Source organism: Ctenocephalides felis, unplaced genomic scaffold (genome assembly GCF_003426905.1).
Source record: "Ctenocephalides felis isolate EL2017-DRISC unplaced genomic scaffold, ASM342690v1 CF-g0.4_SCAFFOLD_01170, whole genome shotgun sequence".
NCBI lineage: Eukaryota > Metazoa > Arthropoda > Insecta > Siphonaptera > Pulicidae > Ctenocephalides > Ctenocephalides felis.
The window spans coordinates 80,872,326-80,893,826 of record NW_020537324.1 but is presented as its reverse complement, the minus strand read 5'-3'; the positions used below and the strand labels follow the sequence as shown (position 1 = coordinate 80,893,826).

Sequence of the window (21,501 nt, the reverse complement as noted above, 5' to 3'; positions counted from 1 at the left end):
AAATATTTGAATTATTCTATTTCTAGATCTTATTCGCTTAATTTAACATTGAAAATATTAATTATTAGAGAGAATGTGGTCAAGTTCGAAGTGCTGTCATATATGGACAGATTTGATACTACGGCGAGAAGAGCAGCAAAGACTTTGAGGCGGCCGTACTCTCAAACTATCAATTTACAAAAAAAAGGTTTTCTAAAGAATTGTAGGAAATTTTCTCTAGTTAATTCGTACATAGATACTTTTATAGTAGAATGATCCAGAAAGGAGATATTTAAAAAAAGCTGTTTTTGACGCCATTTTCTCAATATGGCGACAATTTGCCGTTCAAATTTGAGGTGGCAAAGTTGATTTTCGTGAAGAGCACCTCGACATCTATAAGATTACCAATTTTCAGAATTCCCGGAGTACTGTACCGCCAAAACGACCAAATGACTGGACTAATATTTACCCAAATATTATAGGAATTAAAATAAATACAGAGATTGTGGCGGAATCTTCGAAGTTCACAAAGACATCGAGGTTCAGGAAATTACCACGTGATTTAATTCCGAACCATATGCAGAGTATGAAGTGATGGAAGGTCGAATTACCTGCCATAAATTGGATCTGACGACGAAACTGTCATTTATTCCATTGGATGAACTACTAATTGACCAGTACCACAACATGCAATAATCTGCTTCCCCACCATATGTTTTAAACGTGTTTTCCTGTAAGGTCAATACTGGGCAGGGAGTGTTGTGGGAAATCAAGCAGGCTAGAATTTGAGGAAAAAACAATATAACTTGTCATTTTTATTTATCATAAAATTTTGTAATTAATAAATTGTTTATATTTTCATCCAATGGATTTTATATTTTTATATTCATAACTTTTTCCTACACATATATTTTTGTTAGCTGTCTCTTTCACGTATATACCATATTTGCAATCAATTAGTTCAACTACGTTTGCCGGGTCAGCTAGTATACACACATTATATATATATATATATATATAAATCTTATATCCTTTTATATCTTATATCTTATCTCGTCTTGTCTTCTAGGTGTTCCCTAACAATGGGGGAGGAATTGCTGACATCGTCCCCTGCCGTTCCGCACGCCCCGCACCTGAGATCGGCCCCAAGTGGAGCCGACATCAGGGGCGGCGACTTGGTGAGCAGATTGCTGGCGGCCACGCCCCCCTATCTGTACTCCGCCCCCGCCGGGGCTCATTCTTATTTCTTCAGCGAGATGCTGAGGAGCCTCGTCAGGGCTCGAGAGACACAGAGGAGTAAGTGGAAAGGAATTTTAACAGTTTCATCACTATCACTTTATATTGTCATTTCATACGAAATTCAAATATAATATAATTAGTGCAGTAAACAGATCGTTTTAGGTCTGAATTTTTTTACTGTGCTCCGAATTGAATAAAATTTTGGAATTAGGTTCATCTTAACCTCAAGTTCAAAAGTGAAAACAATTCGGATTCCGGGGGAATGACACCCCTTCTCAATTGTGTTATTACATTTTTCCAAAATAACGTCGGAAATCGATAGAAGAACTAATTATAAGAAAACTGCTTTAAATAAAATGTTGAGTCTCAATTCCCACACCATATTGGAAATTGTAGTCTTTTAAACGGTATAACATAATTATAACCATAGCATAACACTGGTACTTCATGTTGGATGAAATTAATTTAATTTTTTATTATTTAAGATATCCAAAATTGCATCTTAAACTTCTCCTAATCGATATCGCGAGGGCCGAATTGTATGTATTCATCTTTACTTTCCCATTTGTTGCTATAAAATGATTTTTTTATGAATTTCAAAAATATTGTGGAAAGATTAGTAAAAGTTGCAAAAAATATATATTGAAAAAAAAAACTATATTGAAAATTTAATATCCGGATCTTGTGTTGGCGCCCCCTAAGGCGCGCGCTCGTATTTTTCGCGTGCATTGCATTAAAGGTAGGACAAGCCGTAAATTAATACTTAATTTCATATTTTAAGTGAATTGGTTTGTCATATCCTATTCATATGTGTATCATTCATTCTGCCATACATATACTGTATTTTATATTATATTAATTTTTGGCACATTTCAGCTGCTTTTTGGCAATAATAATGAGACATTTCATTTTTCTTATTCATAATAATAAATTTATTATGCATATACTGTCATTATTTAGGTTCATAAATAAATTGAAATTTTTGGCAGATGATAGTTTTCATTTGTTTTCAATGCAAACAATGACATGTCGTTTTTTGCAACTTTTTCCATTTATTTCTACAATATTGCACATATATCCCAGTACTTTATAATCACATACATCCTAGAAAATTTCCTTAACCAACTTCAGAAAGATTTATCAAAATCCGAATAATCGTTCAGTAGGAGTATACAGTGAGTGCTTGCAATTTAATACGAACTTTTTATGATAGCAATAAAGCTCAAATTGATTCTACGTTTTGGTTCCAAAACGTTTGTTGTGAAAAAGGAAAAGGCTGATTTTAGGGTTTTCCCGGAAATTATTCGATTTTTTCTCGCCGTAAGAACCACTCTTGGCCTGAACAAACATTTTAAAAAAAGAATTGGCCAAATTGGTTCAGGCGTTGTTGAGTTATGCGCTTACCAACACATTTTGTGATTCATTTTTATATATAAGATTATATCGATTATACGTATTTCTATAAACAGACAATTTACTCGAGTTTATTAATTTTTCTCAATATTCCACTCCATATTAAGTATTCATATCCATTCAATAATACCAACACCATTCAATTGTACAATTCGAGCATATGAATTGTTTACACAATGCTAGGATTTGAAGTAAATTCTGACATACATGCATATAAATAAATAAATATAAATAAAAAACACACATATATATATATATATATATATATATATATATATATATATATATACATTTATCCAATTATAATTCTAACCTAACCTCAATTTCTCTTCAGGTGCAAGCATGGCGACTCGTCGTACAAGAAAACGTTCCTGGATGCCTCCGACATCAGCACAACACCACAACACAAATTCAGTCCCCGAAACCGATCGTTTCTCCAAAAAACCTTCAACAATACGTTCTCCAGATCGTCCTTTAGAGCTCACAACAAATATAAAACCACAACACGAATCTACACCATCACAAAATCATTTAACGAAACACACCACCGAAAACATATTAAGAAACTCAACAAGTAGCGAAGGAGCTGTCAAAGTGACGGAGAATCAGGAGCACCAACAGACAGATTTGATTTTGCCGCCGCCGCCTCCAATGTGGTATCCACCGTTGTATCCTCCTCCTTACGGGGTAATAGACCCTTTGCACTTTTTTATAGATTTACGTGTAAGTGGACACGTTTACGACCGCAATAAAAAAGAACAGGAACAAAAATTAGCAAATGTTTCAACTTATTCCAAGATGGCTTCCGATGCTAACAATTTCGCGGTTGGTAGACACGGCTCGGCGTTCTCTGTTCCTTTACCGCGAAACAATAACAATTCAAATTTAAATTCAAATTCAAAAGGCGCCGTGAATTTATCCAACGACAAAAACTTGTACAAAAAACCCGATAATGGTTGTAATACTAATTACGTTTTGCAAAATTTACCCAGAATTTATAATGATATTTCAACCGAGCGTAAAGATGCAACGATTTCTGTCGATGACGATGATGATGAGGAGCAAAATGGTGATAGTGAGAATGAAAATGATAAAAGTAAAGATGAGGAGCAGAAAAAGAAAGATTTGAGGGCTTTGATTGGATTGGAACTGGTTGTGGATTATGTTAAGAAAAAAGAGGATGATCGCAAGCCTAATTTGGATGAGGTTGAAGAAATTCCTGATTAGAAATATAATATGATCACCGAATTATTAAATATTAAGGGTGATACTTGATATGGACATTTTCGAATTTCTTTGCTCCCAAGTGCTCAAATGCTTCCAAATTAATATATAAATATTCTCTAATAGTGCAGTAAACGGAGCGTTTTAGGTCTGATTTTTTTTACTGTGTTCCGAATTGAATGAAATTTTGCAATTAGATACATCTTACCCTCAAGTTCAAAAGTGAAAACAATTCGGGTTGCGCCATAACATGACACCCCTTCGAAATTGTGTAATTACATTTTTTTTTTAAATAACTAATATATAATATGAATAATATATATGATATAATAAAAATAATTTCGATTTAAAAAAAAAATTGAAAAAAAAGTTTGTATAAAATCTTGAGTTTTCTTAAAATAGTTTGTACTAAAGTAGTGAATCTGCTAAAATCCATCAAGATGTCTATAATGAAGTGAAATCTAGATGGAATGTGAATTACTTTAATTCTGGTGGAAATAGCGCTCATTAAACCATATGATTTAAAAGAAAAAAACATCGTATATGCTTCTTATTTGCATGATAGCTCACTCATTTTACACGCAAAAAACTTGTAACAGCACTCATTTTAAAGCTTATATTGAGCACTATAAAACCCAATTTCACCGAAATGCATAAAATGTGAAACCTCGACACTAGATGGTTTTAAATACAACAATTAAATCTTGAACGAAATAAAAAACGACTTTGATCTTTCAAATCTTGCTTAATATTTTTCTTAGAACACTTTATGTAATACCGATTTATTAAGATTTTTATTGACATTATTTTGTCCATTACATGATTTTTGTTAAAATGTATATTTAGGAGATATTTGCAAAAAAATGAAGAAAAACGCCAAAAATATATGAATCTTTAGGGGACAGTAACTTGAAAAGTATTAGTTTTTTTGAAAAACTATAAAAGACATTTTATTCTTATAATTAGTTCTTTTATTGATTTCCGACGTTATTTTGGAAAAATGTAATTACACAATTGAGAAGGGGTGTCATCCGAATTGTTTTCACTTTTGAACTTGAGGGTAAGATGAACCTAATTCCAAAATTTCATTCAATTCGGAGCACAGTAAAAAAATTCAGAGGTTACACCCTTTTTTCCTATCCGTTTACTGCACTATAAAAGTTTTACCTCATAATATTAACATTTAGATAGTCCGCAATTCAATTAAAAGTTTCGCAAATGTATTATTAAGTCACCAATTAATTAAATATTTTGCTGCAAAATTAATTTTGATGCCATGATGAATAAATATTTCGTTAAACAACCCACATGGATTTAATTAGAGGTTAAGTATTCAATAAAAGTGGACCAATGGGTTGCTGAACTATAAGTGTCAAATATGGCATGTGGGGTATCAAATGAAAAGCCTCAACGAGCACTATACAAAAATCATAATAAAAGCTACACTAAAACAATAGAGTTGGGTACAAAGCATTCGTTCGATATCTAATATCATTTATTGCAAAGTTCCAAGTATATCGACTTGGTGAAGGGTTTCTACATAAGACAGTAATATATAAAATTTAATTTAGCACAAATTTGCCGAATATTACATTTACTTGAGACGTACAGTTCAAAAGATATGAGATATAATAAAAAGTGGACCAATGGGTTGCTGAATTATATTTGTTGCCAAGATGTTGTCACTTCAAATAGGGCATGTGGGGTATCAAATGAAAGGTCTCAATGTGTACTATCCAAATATCAGATTAACTCAATAAATCAATAGGGTTCCAAACAATGTATTTTTCTGTATCCAAAAACTTGTTACTAACATTGTTATATTAAATATATATATATATATATATATATATATAATTTAATATTGATCAATTCTTCTCATACGAGTAGTTTGATAAATAAATGCAAACATAGTTTACACATTAATAATAAACAATTATTATAAGCCTAATAAAATATAAGCAAAATATTTTTTAAGCTTAGAATAATTATCACTAAAAACATTCAAATTATATATTACACTTTAAAAAAAATTAAACGATAACAAATTACAATTTTCTTTAATTTAATATTGAAGCAATATTTAGAGGATAAGTAATTTAGAAATATTGTTAAGTGTCGTAATATAGGAGTTCACAAATGCTATCACAGATGGCGCAAGAATTTACTTATTATTAAATATACGAAACTTTTAATTGAATTGCGGACTATCTAAATGTTGATATTAAGAGCTAAAACTTTTAGAGAATTTGTTATTATTAATTTGGAAGCATTTGAGCCCTTGGGAGCAAAAAAATTCTAAAATGTCCATACTAAAGACCACCCTTATATATATATATATATATATATATATATATATATATATATATAATGGCAATGTCAGACTTTTGTGCAAAATGTTATTGTTAGTGTAATCGATATTCCAATAAAATATTATTAAGTAATTAAAAATAATAGACACTAATGTGTTGTTAATTACAAATAACAAGTTGTAAGTAGCATTTTGCTTTAAATTCGATGTGGATTCTATCTATCGAATTTTCAAAATCGATTCAAGATTGTTTTGGGTATTTCCTTGAGACAAAATGTAACTTACAACTATGGATTAACTATTCGAATTGTAATTCTTTCTTATTAATATTTACTGATGAAATCATTTCAGAAATTCAATAATTAATCATATTAATTATGAATATATAAAGAAAACTTGTTCATGAAATTTCCATTAACAATATGCTAGTCAAAATAGTATTACTAGTAAAAAATAATATTAAGTGTATAAAATAAATATTGTTGTTTTATTTCAAAGTTTAATTAAACTATGCTTATTATATAAGACTATAATTTAAATGCCAAACCACGACTTTGTTATATAATGTATATTTCCTAATAATTATCTAAATTACATTGATTTAAATATTAATGTAACATGAAATTATATATGTTTATGTACATCATAAAAATTAAAATTCATCAATAATATAGCATCATCTATCTAGATAAATTAATTTAAGTTGTTGATTATATTATCTATGTGTCTTTAAGGATCTACATTATATTTATGATCGGTCAAATAAATAAACAGTTGACAGTTCAAACTGTGTTTTTAATAAGTCTCGAGGGTTGTATAATTCATAGATCTAAAAGAGAATAGAAAATCAGACATATATATATATATATATATATATATATATATATAAATATATTCTCACCTGGAATTTACACAGTAGCAACTGATGTCAAGCTTTCCGAATTAAAATATAAAGCACTACCATTAAGCACCAAGCCCCAAATGTACGGAATGAAAAATTCTTCTGGAGACTCTTCTTCGACATACTTAAACTTTAATTCTGGGAATTTCTGTTTAAACAAAAAAATAAAATAAAATATTATTTGATCCACACTGTAAAATTTAAAATGTAACACAGCAAACTATTCTTAACACAAAAATTGATACACAATTTTTTAAAAATGAATCTAATAAACTTATTTTCTCATACAATTATCAAACTAGTGGTGTATGGCATCGTGCCTTAAGGCAAATTGCTGGAACTTCCCGTACCGTAACGAAATGTTCGAGGAATACTGAATGTTTTCAAATATATTATTACAAATACTGTAACTTTCATTATCTTTGCTATCTTGTTATATCTGAGCAAATCAAATGTAAATCACAAATCAATTTATCTTCAGAACATTAACAATCGTCATTTCATTTCGAATTCAATTTAAAAAAAAAAGAGTGCGCGTAAGGATCACACGCGATTGAAGTAAAACTTATTTGCAACTGTATAAAGTAGCAAATTTAAGTTGAGTAAAAATAAATACACCATATAAAAATTTTGAATAATGTTCATTAGTAATATGGTAACACTCGTGATGCACACATTTATTAGTGTCGTCAATCATTATACGCATTTATATAATGATAAATTATAAATTATATATTTATGATTACATTAAAAATATGTATAATATTTACAAACAATAATGTAATCAAAGTCGTACTTGAAATATGACATGATCGTTTTAAAGTAATTGCTGATTAATAAATTCTATAATATTTATTCACACAGTGGATTATGTTAAACAACGCCTAACCAAATATTGTTTTTGCAAATTAACTCATCCTAAACAATTGTGTTTGAAGAACTTCATGTAATTAAAATTAACATACATTCATTTACTGTTTGTATTTTTTTACTTTTTCGCTGACGATATAATCTCATTCCTTGAACAGCTGTAATATCCGTCTTGCCTAACAAATTGAAGCCATACTTTTATATTTGTTTTATTTATCAAGCCCTGCACATAGCTTGATCTATGAATCATTTGCTTTTTTATGTGAACGTTAATGCAATGATCATCATCAATATTACGAGGTAATAAATTAACCATATTATTAATGTCAACAGGCACATTTATAATTTGGCCAAATATTCCAAATTGTCTATTTGCATGTCAAACCCGTTAAATTTACACAAAGTGAAAATTTTACCCGAATTTTACCCGAATTTAATATCTTTCGACAAGTTTGACATCCAACCTGATCATTTGAATCAATATTCAAAAAACATTATTAAGAATTTGTTTTTGAGCATCATTTGATATTTCTAAGCCACTTTGAAGCCAAAGTCGATCGCACACAAAACATACATAGCCAAAGCTATCATTTCTTACGCAGCGCAGATTTTTCCTTAGTTTCATTATTTATTTGCGATCATTTGCACTACAATTATTTATGAGGGACGGGATAAAATATTCTTCCGATCCTGACATTTTTATTAACTCACGAATTATACTGCGAACCCGTGTCGCGCCTAAAGAAGTTTTACTTCAAAAAATGTTTAGAGACTACGAGCTAAATACAAAACTCAAGTGAAAGTCGACACATTTTGTTTTGTTTTTGACATATGATTTGGCATTTGATGTATTTTTTGTTTTGCTCGCAGACTAGATCGAATAATTGCGATGCTGCGCTTACTAGCGTTGTAAGCGCGAATCATGCAAACGATTACTTTACACTCATATCGCGCCTAAAGAAGTTTTACTTCAAAAAGGGACAAAATTGAAGTTGTTTCTCAAAAATTTCTAAATTATTGACTTGGTTAATCATGTTCAAATCTTACCCTTAATCTATCCTTTGACCATTGTGTGGAACCTTTATTAATCGTGACCAGAACTTCATGCACTCCTAACTCGCTCTGCTCTTGCACCCTTTGTAGTCTTGAGGAAAAGAATCCTATCACCTGGGATAAATGATACAAAAGGTTAGTACTAACTTAAATGAAGTACAACTAAGTCTGTTTTTACACGGAGATTGGTTCCAGAAGAATCCGTGTAAAAAAGGGGAAAAAAAGACATTGATCTTATACAAAAATGGGTGATTTGAATACAAGAATGGGTGACTCTAAAACCTATTAAAATTGGTGAAAAACAAGAATTTTTAAGAACAAGAATTAAATTAGTGCTATTCACATTTGCTTTGACCAGTAAAAATTGTTTGTACGCGCTAAAGGGGAATTCACTTAAATCTTTAAGCTAGTGTTCGCAAACTATCGATACTGTCGATGGTTTCAGACTTTTTTCTTTCATAAATACTTTTTTGTGATATGAACATACTTCGCAAAAATTAAATTTGACAAAAAAAATTTAAGTACATAAAATTTCAAATCGTGCTAAATGGAATAAAATCGTGTAAAAAAATTAAAAATATTCAATTTTCAAACCGTGTTATATCAAAACCGTGTACAAAAAGACCGTGTAAAAACAGACTTAGGTGTATTAGTCATTTTATTTACCATGTCGATGTTTTGTATTATATCTTGAAAAGCAGCATTAGTCCTAAAGGGTTCGAAAATATGTTTGTTGTACAACAAAGCGTAAACTAGATTGGGACATGCAGGTAACTGTTGACTAAGACAAGAGTTTAAATTTCCAAAACCATACGAAGGACTTCTTCTAAAACTATCAAGTCTTGCTCCTGGTAAAAAAGACATATCATTAATTTACATTTATATATATATATATATATATATATATATATATATGTATAATTTATAATCTTACCAAATCGTTTGAATCCGTAGTATTGATAACAGTTTCAACAGGAACGTTTTGCGTTTTCTTTTGCAACATAAGTTGAAGTCTTGAATGTTTTTTGGCTAACGTTTCGAATAAACTGACTAATCTTTGGGCAACGTAAGGATGGAGGTCTCTGAATTGACCTAATAAAAAAAAATTAAAAAAATAAGACATAATAAGAAATAGTTTGTTTGTGCAATTGTTATAATGTGATAATAAATCTTATATATAAAAATGAATCGCAAAATGTGTTGGTAAGCGCATAACTCAACAACGCCTGAACCAATTTGGCCAATTATTTTTTTTAAATATTCGTTCAAGTCCAAACAAGGTTCTTACGGCGAGAAAAAATCGAATAATTGCCGGGAAAACCCTAAAAACAGCCCTTTTCTTTTTCACATACGAGCGTTTTCTAACTAAAACGTACAATCAATTTGAGCTCTATTGCTATTAAATAAAGTTCATATTAAATTACAAGCACTCACTGTATACTCCTCCTAAACGATTATTCGGATTTTGATAAATCTTTCTGAAGTTTGTTAAGGAAATTTTCTAGGATGTATGTGATTATAAAGTACTGGGATGTATGTGCAATATTGTAGAAATAAATGGAAAAAATTGCAAAAAACGACATGTCATTGTTTGCATTGAAAACAAATGAAAACCATCATCTGCCAAAAATTTCAATTTACTTATAAAGCTAGATAATATTAGAATATGTATAATAAATCTATGATTATGAATAAGAAAAATGAAATGTCTACATTATTATTGCCAAAAAGCAGCTGAGATATGCCAGAAATTAAAATAATATAAAGATACAGTGTATGTATGACAGATTGAATGATACACATATGAACAGGATTTGACAAATTAATTCACTTAAAATATGAAATTAAGCATTAATCAGAGCCGGTCCTACCTTCAATGCGATGCATACGAAAAATACGAGTGCACGCCTTAGGGGGCGCCAACACAAGATTCGGATATTAAATTTTCAATATAGTTTTTTTTTTTCAAAATATAATTTCTTTGCATCTTTTACTAATCTTTCCACAATATTTTCAAAATTCATAAAAGTTTCACTTTATAACAGCAAATGGGAAAGTAAATATGAATACATACAATTCGGTCCTTCGGATATTGATTAGGAGAAGTTTAAGATGCAATTTTGGATATCTTAAATAATTAAAAATTAAATTAATTTAATCCAACATGAAGTACCAGTGTTATGTTATGGTTATGGTTATGTTATACCGTTTAAAAGACTTCAATTTCCAATATACACGTAGTTTGGGAATTGAGACTCATCATTTTATTTAAAGCAGTTCTACAATTAACATCACTCATATTACAAATGTATATGCATTTTGGCGTGAAGAGTAATTTAAAAAACAATAATTATTATTTTTAGGTAAACGGTAAATATTAGTATATTATATTAAAAAATTGTACACATGGGTACAGGACAAAGTCTGCCGGGTCATCTAGTATACAATAATTATTAAGTATGGCTTTAAAAATTAACCAAATATTTAGATGAAAAGTAAATCTTTTCATTTTTCTAATAATTAAATAAATCTATAAGAGGATAATAATTTTTTATTATCAGGTCTGTAGTTCCTGAAGAATGAGTCATTCCATTTGAATTATTTTTGAAAATAAAACAAGGCTTTAGTTCAGAAATTTCAAAATCATAACATATATATATATATATATATATATATATATATATATATATATATATATATACTAGCAAACCCGACGAACTCCGTTATGCCACCAGATTGTTTCGTGAGAAAGATGAAGAAATCTTTTGTTTGTTTTATATTTGAAAAGGAAAAAATTGATTTTATTATACAACATTAATGAACTTATTTCGATTACAAAAATGAAGTGGTTTTTAGTTCAACTTCTCTAATGAAAGTGAATCCGCAAATTATCCGTTCCATTGAAGTGCTCTTTGGTAAACCACATTTTTTGTTTTTTGGTCTGACGTTAACACAAACAAAGCGGATGGTTTTCCAACTCGTGAACAGGCAACGTATAACTGCCCATGTGAAAAACAATAATTTTCTAAATAATCTATTTGAAATTTATCCCGCAAACACTAAGCGATTGGTATTGCGACTTATTATTGCGATCGCAAGGCGAACTGGAAATTGCAATCGTTTAAAGTAAAAAAGAAGACCAGTCGGAATCATTGGTATGTCACCAAATCGCCAGCAATTTTTGATTGAATGGTGAAATTCAGTGCGTGTACATCATTATTCTTTGCGGCAAAAATTGCTCGTTGACTTAACCAAGCATAATTCTGATAATTCTCACTAATGTCATTACTCTAATTTTTAATTACGGTAGGTGAAGTTCCAGCAATTTGCATTAGGGCACGATGCCATGCACCACTAATTTTCTTAACTATAAACCTTGCGGAGCCCGAGACCTTTGCAACGAATGCAAAATTGTCGAAATCGGTTCGTGCGTTCTGGAGTTATTTCGTCAGGAAGGAAAACCGGACTTATTTTTATATATATATGTATATATGTATATATATATATATATATATATATATATATATATATTACTATTTACCTGACATATTAGCTAGTGCAGCAAGACAATTCGTATGCAAATATTTATCCCTCATTTTAATCATATTGTATTGTATAGTCCGAATGATTACAAGAATCAATAAACCGCCTAAAGATATTTCAGTCATGCTTCTTTCCGTGTACCAGGGAATAGATTTTAATTGCTACAAAAAAATAAACAATATAATAAATATATTATTAAGTGCATATAAGTGTGTATTCATATAATTACCATTTGGTGTACACTTTTATTAAAACCATCATCTTCGCTCAACATCAATAAAATAATCAAAGACATGTATATGTGATGGGATGTACTATTTGGGGCATTGTACAAAGTCCTCAATATTGGAACAACCTAGAAAATAATGAAATTAAGCGAATGCTAATTAATAATTCAATAAATTAATTTAATGTTTTTTTATAACAATAGGTTACTACTATTAGCGGGGCAGGTAAAAATACCCATCTCAAGGGCTGGTAAACTTTAAAATCGGTTTACATATAATATTGAAAAAGTTAGCTGGTAGTTTTTGTTCAGATTCAATTAATTTAGATTTATTTTATTTACTTAGTATTTTTTATAATTATTTATGTGTAAAATTAGGGATTTTTTACATTTCTAAAATAATTATTTCAAACATTTTATTTTGCAGTAAAAAATATAATTTTGAATAGAACTATAGGAACATTTATTTTGTGATAATATTTTTAGCAAGATGGGAATGTTAGATATTTTTTATATTCTTACGAAAATTTTGTCAATTTTACCCCAAACACTTTGTTTTATCTTATATTATATTTATTTATATTGAAAACTAGTTAAAATTTACTAAAATCTAGTGAAAACTGTTATACACACTTAGGTATTAAAATTTTGAAGAATTCGTAGTTGAAATGCAGACTTTTGATAATTTGCGTTATATGGATTTAGAACATTTTTTACTTTTTTTCAAATAACTTTTAATTTTCTTCTCGGACATTATAATTTATTTGCAGTAGTAAAAAACTAGATAAAATTTACTAAAACCTAGTAAAAACTGTTATACACACTTGAATAATAAAATTTTGAGTAATTCGTAGTTGAAATGCAGACTTTTGATAAATGCATTATATGAATTTAGAACATTTTTTTACTTTTCTTTAAATAACTTTTGATTTTCGTCCCGGACATTATAACTTGTTTACATTAGTAAAAAGTAAATAAAATATACTAAAATCTAGTAAACACTGTTATATATACTTGTATATTAAAATTTTGAAAAATTCGTAGTTGAAATGCGGACTTCAGTATTTCTATAATTTGCATTATGTATATGATGGAGTTTGGGAATTGGTGATGGAGTCGCATTTTTTTTTACTTTTCTTCAAATAACTTTAAATTTTCTTCTCGGGCATTATAATTTGTTTACATTAATAAAAACTAGATAAAATTTACTAAAATCTAGTGAAAACTGTTATACACACTTGCATATTAAAATTTTGAGTAATTCGTAGTTGAAATGCAGACTTTTGATAATTGCATTATATGAATTTAGAACATTTTTTTACTTTTCTTTAAATAACTTTTGATTTTCGTCCCGGACATTATAACTTGTTTACATTAGTAAAAACTAGATACAATTTACTAAAATCTAGTAGAAACTGTTATATACACTTGCAAATTAAAATTTTGAATAATTCGCAGTTGAAATGCGGGCTTTAGTATTATTATCATTTGCATTACATATATATATATATAATATATATATATATATATATATATATATATTACTTTTCTTCAAATAACTTTAAATTTTCTTCTCGGACATTATAATTTGTTTACATTAATAAAAACTAGATAAAATTTTCTAAAATCTAGTGAAAACTGTTATATACACTTGCATATTGAAATTTTGAATATTTCGTAGTTGAAATGCAGACTTTTTATAATTTGCGTTATGTGGATTTAGAACATTTTTTTACTTTTCTTTAAATATCTTTAAATTTTCTTTTCGAACATTATAATTTTTTGCATTAATAAAAACTAGATAAAATTTACTAAAACCTAGTAAAAACTGTTTTATACACTTGCATATTAAAATTTTGAATAATTCGTAGTTGAAATGCGGACAAAAGTCAATATTTCTACATTTTAATTATGTATATGGAATTTGGAAATTAGGAATGGAGTCGCATTTTTTTTACTTTTCTTCAAATAATTTTAAATTTTCTTCTTGAACATTATAATTTGTTTACATTAGTATAAACTAGATAAAATTTACTGAAATCTAGTAAAAACTGTTATAAACACTTTTATATCAAAATTTTGACTAAAATCAGTTGATATAGCATTAAAGAGGCACTTTTCTATTTCAACTATGTTATATAACTTTCTTATAAAATTCATATTGTTCATTTCTTTCTAAATAAACATTTTTTATAAAATAAACCCCTTCGCTTTTCTTAATGCATAATTTAAATTTAAAATCACATTTTGAACTTGAATTTCATACAAACTTATAGTGTGCTAAAACATTTTGTACAAACAAATAAAAAAAAAATCACTTACCAACAAGTCTAGATTTTGATTCGTCAGAACAAACTTTTTAAAATTTTGATTTTTATGCAGCAATAAATACAACAAAAGCGTTGCTTGATCCAGGCATACAATGTTGCACAAAGTGTTAAACAATGGTAAGAAGTCAACACGAAAGCTTATTGAGTCATTATTGCTAGGATCTAGAAAACAAAATATATATAGATATACATATATATACATATACATGTATATATATATGCATATATAAATATATATATATATATATATATGAAAATTTTTTTTTACCATTAGTGTCAACACAACTAAACAAGCAATCTCTATACACGTTCTTCTGAGTTGTACAATGGTTAGTCAACACGAGCAATAACAAGAGACTGTGATTTGCTAATGGTGTTGTCTCTCGAAAGTTTTCTGCTAATGCTTCAGGAGAATCAGAATTTAATGCTTGCGTTGTTTGTGATCTCGATTTGAGAAAGTCAGTAAAGACCACAGATCTGAAAAATAAAATATAAATATAAAAATATAATTTTAATATAGATTTTTTTGTTGTAATTAAATACCTAATACAAAAGATCCTCCACTTGCGTTTCCAAACATCGAAGGTGGTGCCTTTGTGCAATGACTTATATGTTGTAATAAGGCTCTCGTCAATGGGGCAGCTTTAACACAACACACACCTTGCATAACAGTTCTAAAAAAAAATAAAAACACGATGTTATACTATTTAATCGTTTAAGGGGCACAACTAGTGTGAAAATTTCAAAAAATCGAATTTTCAATTTTTTTCATATTTCGATAGGTTATGCCTTTAAAAATAACATACCAAAATCTTAAATCGATATCTTAAATAGTTTTTGAGTTACATCAATTTAAAGAGTGTATATAAAGTATATAGTACAACGATTATTTAATCTTTAAACGCGTTTTTCTCGAAACAACATTTTCCGAATTTGCTGCAGCGATTACTCAAAAACAAATGATCCGAGCACTATTAAATTTTTTTTACATGTTCTATATATAGTTCTCCGTAAAATAAACTATCGATTTTTTGATCGGATCAAAATCGAATTTTGGCAGTCCAAAAACGACCAAAATTTTGAGTAAAATACGACTCTTTTTTAAAAAACGCCGTCATTTTGTCAATTTTTGATTTTTTTTATTTATCGTAGGTCATTTTACAGACAATATTATCTAGTTTAACGAGAATTTTTAACTTCCCGTAGGGTAGTTATAGTAATGGGCCAAAAATCGAAAATGAAATTTTTGCATTTCTCGGCGTTTTGAAGGTTTCTGAACATTTTTAAGGGACATACCTCAGAAACTAAATGGATGTGTGTGTGTGTTTTGTATGTCCGCATTCTTTCGTCCACGTTTTCGGGCGCACGGATCAACCGATTTGAATGGTTTAAAAAGCATTCGATTCCTATTAATAGGGAGATGTGCTGATTAGTTTTTGGCAAAGGCAGGTCCAGCCGTTACCGAGATATGGAGCAAAAAGTGCAGAAAATAGAAATCGAGTTTTTGAGAGAACGGAGCACCCGACTTGGATATTTCAAAAAACATTCAATTTGTAATGATTAGGAGAAGAGGTGATTAGTTTTTGGCTAAGGTAGGCCCAGCGGTTTCGGAGATACAGAGCTAAATGTTAAAAAATGGCAGTTTTTGAGAGAACTAAGCGTCCGATTTAAATGATTCAAGGAACATTCTGCTTGTTTCAACAAAATAATTGCTTTTGGAAAAAAAAAATTGTTTTTAATTTTTTTTTCAAAATTTTGAATTAAAAATTCAAAAAATTACCCAGGCTAAGCACAGTCTAGGCGCCACTCTGGTGCAAATGTTTACCCAAGTGCGTTCAGATAGTTGATGTAATGGAGCACTTTTGCAATTTTGTGTGAAAAATGTGAAAACGCCGCCAAGCTTAGCGCAGTATAAGTGAAAATGTCGCACAGAATTGTTTGCAAATGCGTTTAGACTGTGACTATACGGTAGCACTTTCTCAATTTTGTGTAAATTAGCCAACTTTTTTTTTAATTGAATTCGAAATGAAATGACGATTGTTAATGTTCTGGAGATAAATTGATTTATCATTTACATTTGATTTGCTCAGATATAACAAATAAGATAGCAAAAATAATGAAAGTTACAGTATTTGTAATAATATATTTGAAAACGTTTAAAATTTCTCGAATATTTCATTACGGTACGGGAAGTTCCAGCAATTTGTACCATACACCACTAGTATTTTTAAATTGCATCCACGTAGAAGGCCGGAATTACTGTAACAGTGAAGGGTTTTTTGTCGCGCCGTTGGAGATCGACGATAATTTAAAAAATGTTTAATTTTATTCTTCAAAAATTTTACTATGTATTCTTAAAACATGTATAAATATACTCCTGAAATTTTGAAATGGTTGATAAAGTAGTTTTTTTAATATAAATTCCCAAAAATCACCTTTTTTTAGGCGGTTACACTAGTTGTGCCGCTTAAGGACAATTTTTGTACTTACTTGTATATCACGGAGTCTTCAGTCTTCTGATTTGAAAAAACATTATTTGTCAGAAGAATTAAGGCACAATTAACAGCTTCCAAATGTAAAGCATAGGTAATATCTCTGAAAAAAAAAACAAAGTTAAATACAATCTTCTTATCTTTAAGTTAATATTTCTATTTAATATCTATTTACCTTGTAGGAACTATGGCTATTATATTAATCAAGTCTTCAACAAATGATTCAATGCGTTTGCTAAATCCTTTATTATTTTCTTTAGACACACCATTGATCTGCGTGCTAGTATCTTGCGTTTGTTTGTCAACAATAACATTTGCATTGACATTGTTATCTACATGATTATCTACTTGTTTCTGAGTCTTCAGTTTACCTGAAGCTTCAAAGTGTTGTAGCATTTGGTATTCGGATACAGTTTCTGTTAGATATTTGATGATGCATCTTATGACAAATAATGCATTGAAAGTCTGCCATATTAAGACGTTACTGAAATAATAAAAATATGTTAAATATATATATATATATATATATATATATATATATATATATATTGTGTATAATATATAAAATTCTTCTGTAATGATTTATGTAAATATACTCCTCCCAATTCTATAGACTGTCCTCTTTTTCTTAAACAACTATCCTTTAATGTTCCAACGATATCTACGCGTTCACAATTATTTTTCAATTATCCTACTCCTAAATCTAATTATCTCTTAAAATCGCCTATTCTACTTATGTCCTCCAACTTTAACTTTAACTTAATTAATAATGAAATAGATATTCACAACACTTTACCTAATCAAATAATCTCCATTTGCACAAGTTAACCTTTTTATTTTCTTTTCAAATATCTCATTATTTTATCTTATTCTGTTTATAAATAATATTGTTACATTCAGCATTATATGTAATTTCATGTTAAGCATTTTATGTTAATAACAATATATTGTAATTTTGTATATATTTTAATTGTTATTCATTATGCAAAATAATTGTATTTTTGAATCATCTGTGAGCTATATATTTAAAATAAATAAATAAATAAATAAATATTGTAAAATGTATATGTATTTTGGTGTGAAGAGTAATTTAAAAAGCAATAATTATTATTTTTAGCTAAATGGTAAATATTAGTATAGGATATTAAAAAATTGTAGACATGGGTACAGGACAACGTATGCCAGGTCATCTAGTATATATATATATATATATCTATATATATATATATATATATATATACGTGTATATTTATAATTATGTATCTATTATACTTGTCTGTATTCGTTAATGACAATATCTTCGACGCCTTAGCATGAAACACTTGGATCAGCGTAGAAAAATTTGCTGTATGCGTATCGTACAGCAATAACTTTTGACAAAGCGTTTCGACTCTTGAATCCAACGACAATTGTTCTTCCCTGCAATAAAGATAAATTTAAACACCATACTTAATCCTTTGATAAGTTATACAAATAGATTGTGCAATGTCCTACTTGTTACAAGGCGGTGTAATGCTAAACGAAAGAAACCTATCCCAAAAATTGTCATCCTTGGAAATAGTTCCCTCGCCGATGAAACGTACAAGGAATTCATTCGAAGACAAATCGGTTTGTCGACTAACTGAAGTGCCCATTGTAAATATTCATAAATCAGAATTCTAACCACACTTGTAAATGGAACACAACAGTGCGCACTATGGATTGGAGTTGTGTGAGTCTTTTACATTTAATTCACTGGTGACATTTTAATTTAAAATATTAAGAAAATAAGTAGTAAAACATCGTTTAGGTGCTTGCCACGATTTAATACGCAAGCTTTTTCATTGACAGTAGACGCGACAGTGCAAATGTCAAAATCGGGGTAAATAACACACGTAAACGTCATTGTGTAGGGCGGCGCTGCCAACGGGCACAGAACTAACTAAATGGAGAGAACGAACGAGGAAAGGATAGGACTATGTAAGTGGGAGGATAACATCCTATATATATATATATACTAGATGACCCGACAGACATTATCTATGCATCTGAAATTGATCTTGTTGAAAAACTTTTTTTTTTATTTTTTTATTTTCATCTCTAAAACCCCTGGACCTGTCTTACCATAAACTTTATCAGTTCTTAACTTCATCAATACAAATAAAATGTTTTTTTAAATCATTTAAATCAATAGAATATTCAAATCGGTTACTTCATGTTCACGATACAAATCATCAACTAAAATTTGTATCCGCGCACACACACACACACTTTATGCCTGTACCCATGTCTATAATTCAAAAATTCCAATTTTTTTTAATAACCTACACTGATATTTACCAATTAGTTAAAAATTATGATATTGTTTTAACTTCCCGAAACAGAAGTTTATGTTTTTATCAAAAAATCCGATTCGCTAATTTTATGTTTTCTCGACGTTTCAAGCCATTCTGAATCGAATGAGACCAAATTTGAAAAAAGTGTGTGTGTGCGTGTATGTGAACAGATTCTTTGCCGTAAATCGACGTTTTCTCAAAAACGGCTAGACCGATTTCAAAAACTTAAAAGCCATTCGATCAGAATGGTATCTGGATGAGGTCTATTGTTTGACAGATTTGTGCGACGATTGGTTAAGCCGTTTCTTTATAAATAGCAGAAAAGTGAAAAATTTTTAGTCCACGTTTTAGCCCGCAATTCTGAATCGATTTTGAAAATTCAAAAACCGTTCGGAAGATATTGGTTGGGAATCGTGCTGGTTAGTTTTTGGTAGAGATCGGCCGGGCCGTTTTCTTGTAATAAGGTGTTAAAAATTTTTTTTATCGATTATTATTTTTTTTTTTGACGGTAGATACCATAGTCTTCTAGATTATACTAAAATATTACGGCCCTACGACAACTCGTTTAGCTTTAAAAATTGGTCAAAGTTTGCAAAAAATAGTATCGTTTTTTGGCATTTGTCAAAATTAGACTTTTGATCGACGTTTTCTCAAAATCGCCTGAACCGATTTCAGAAATTCAGAAACCATTTGGTGTATGTCGATGAGGATTATCGTTTGCCAGTTATGTGCGACGATCTGCAAACCGTTTCTTTGTAGTTTGCAAAAAAGTGTTAAACTTTTCGTTCACATTTAAGCTCATACTACCGAATCGATTTTAAAAAATCAAAAACTGTTCGAAAGATATTAGTTGGGAATGATGCTGATTAGTTTTAGGTAAAAATATACCGAACCGTTTTCTTGTAATTAACAGTTGAAAAAAAATTATAAGCCTTTTTTTATGGAACTTTTTTTGGCGATATATATCATGGTCTTATAGAACTTACTGAGATATTACGGCCTTACGACAAGTAGTTTAATTTTAAAAATTCATTAAAGTTTGAGAAAATGAGTATTTTATTTGACTTTTGTTAATATTACAATTAGAGGATTTACTTGGTATAACGATAGTAGTACTTGGACTTGATAAACAAACTAAACCATTAAAGTCCTGCGTAAACTGGTTTTATAAAAATTATTGATTTGTGAAAATTTGCTTTTAGAAAATACTCCGAGTTAACGTGTTCGTTCGTTTTCAATAATGTGTAATAAATCCACTCGGAATACTTATAATCGCTCATAAATTAATTTATTTTTGATTGATTAAGTCGATTATTTACACATATCGGAAAGTTCATGTAACTTGCCTCAAGGCTAAATACCAATACTAACTAGTTTATTTGTATGCACTCAAGACCCTAAACGTATGATATTACAGCAAAAACATTTTTCTACAATAAAATCGTTTTAATTATAGGATGGATGCCTAAGAACAACTTTATCATATATAATATCGATTATATGCCATTCTCTCCATCTTCCGATTCGCATAGTCAACGGCTCCGGCCGCTCCGTTTACTTCTCTATGTTGTCCGCCGCTCTTTTCTTTCGTTCATCAACCCGCTT

The 21,501-nt window shown here is 29.3% G+C and overlaps 2 protein-coding genes across 2 annotated transcripts in view; one reads left to right on the top strand and one right to left on the bottom strand.

Annotated features, from left to right (window-relative positions):
• LOC113367754 overlaps positions 1-3,858 on the top strand; it is a 16,262-nt gene extending 12,404 nt beyond the window's left edge. The window contains exons 9-11 of the mRNA XM_026609334.1: positions 462-570; positions 1,049-1,275; positions 2,966-3,858. Coding sequence (XP_026465119.1) covers positions 462-570; positions 1,049-1,275; positions 2,966-3,858 — 1,229 coding nt within the window. The remainder of the gene's footprint in view (positions 1-461; positions 571-1,048; positions 1,276-2,965) is intronic.
• A 3,013-nt stretch (positions 3,859-6,871) lies between these two features.
• LOC113366554 (dymeclin-like) lies at positions 6,872-19,403 on the bottom strand. The gene is given in 15 exon segments (XM_026608181.1): positions 6,872-6,995; positions 7,068-7,215; positions 8,985-9,104; positions 9,657-9,790; positions 9,793-9,838; positions 9,925-10,082; positions 12,532-12,694; positions 12,763-12,888; positions 15,082-15,251; positions 15,358-15,486; positions 15,522-15,763; positions 17,580-17,684; positions 17,757-18,065; positions 18,854-19,000; positions 19,076-19,403. Coding segments are annotated over 14 exon segments (2,130 nt in total). The 5' UTR covers positions 19,216-19,403; the 3' UTR covers positions 6,872-6,995; positions 7,068-7,074.
• Positions 19,404-21,501: the final 2,098 nt, after the last annotated feature.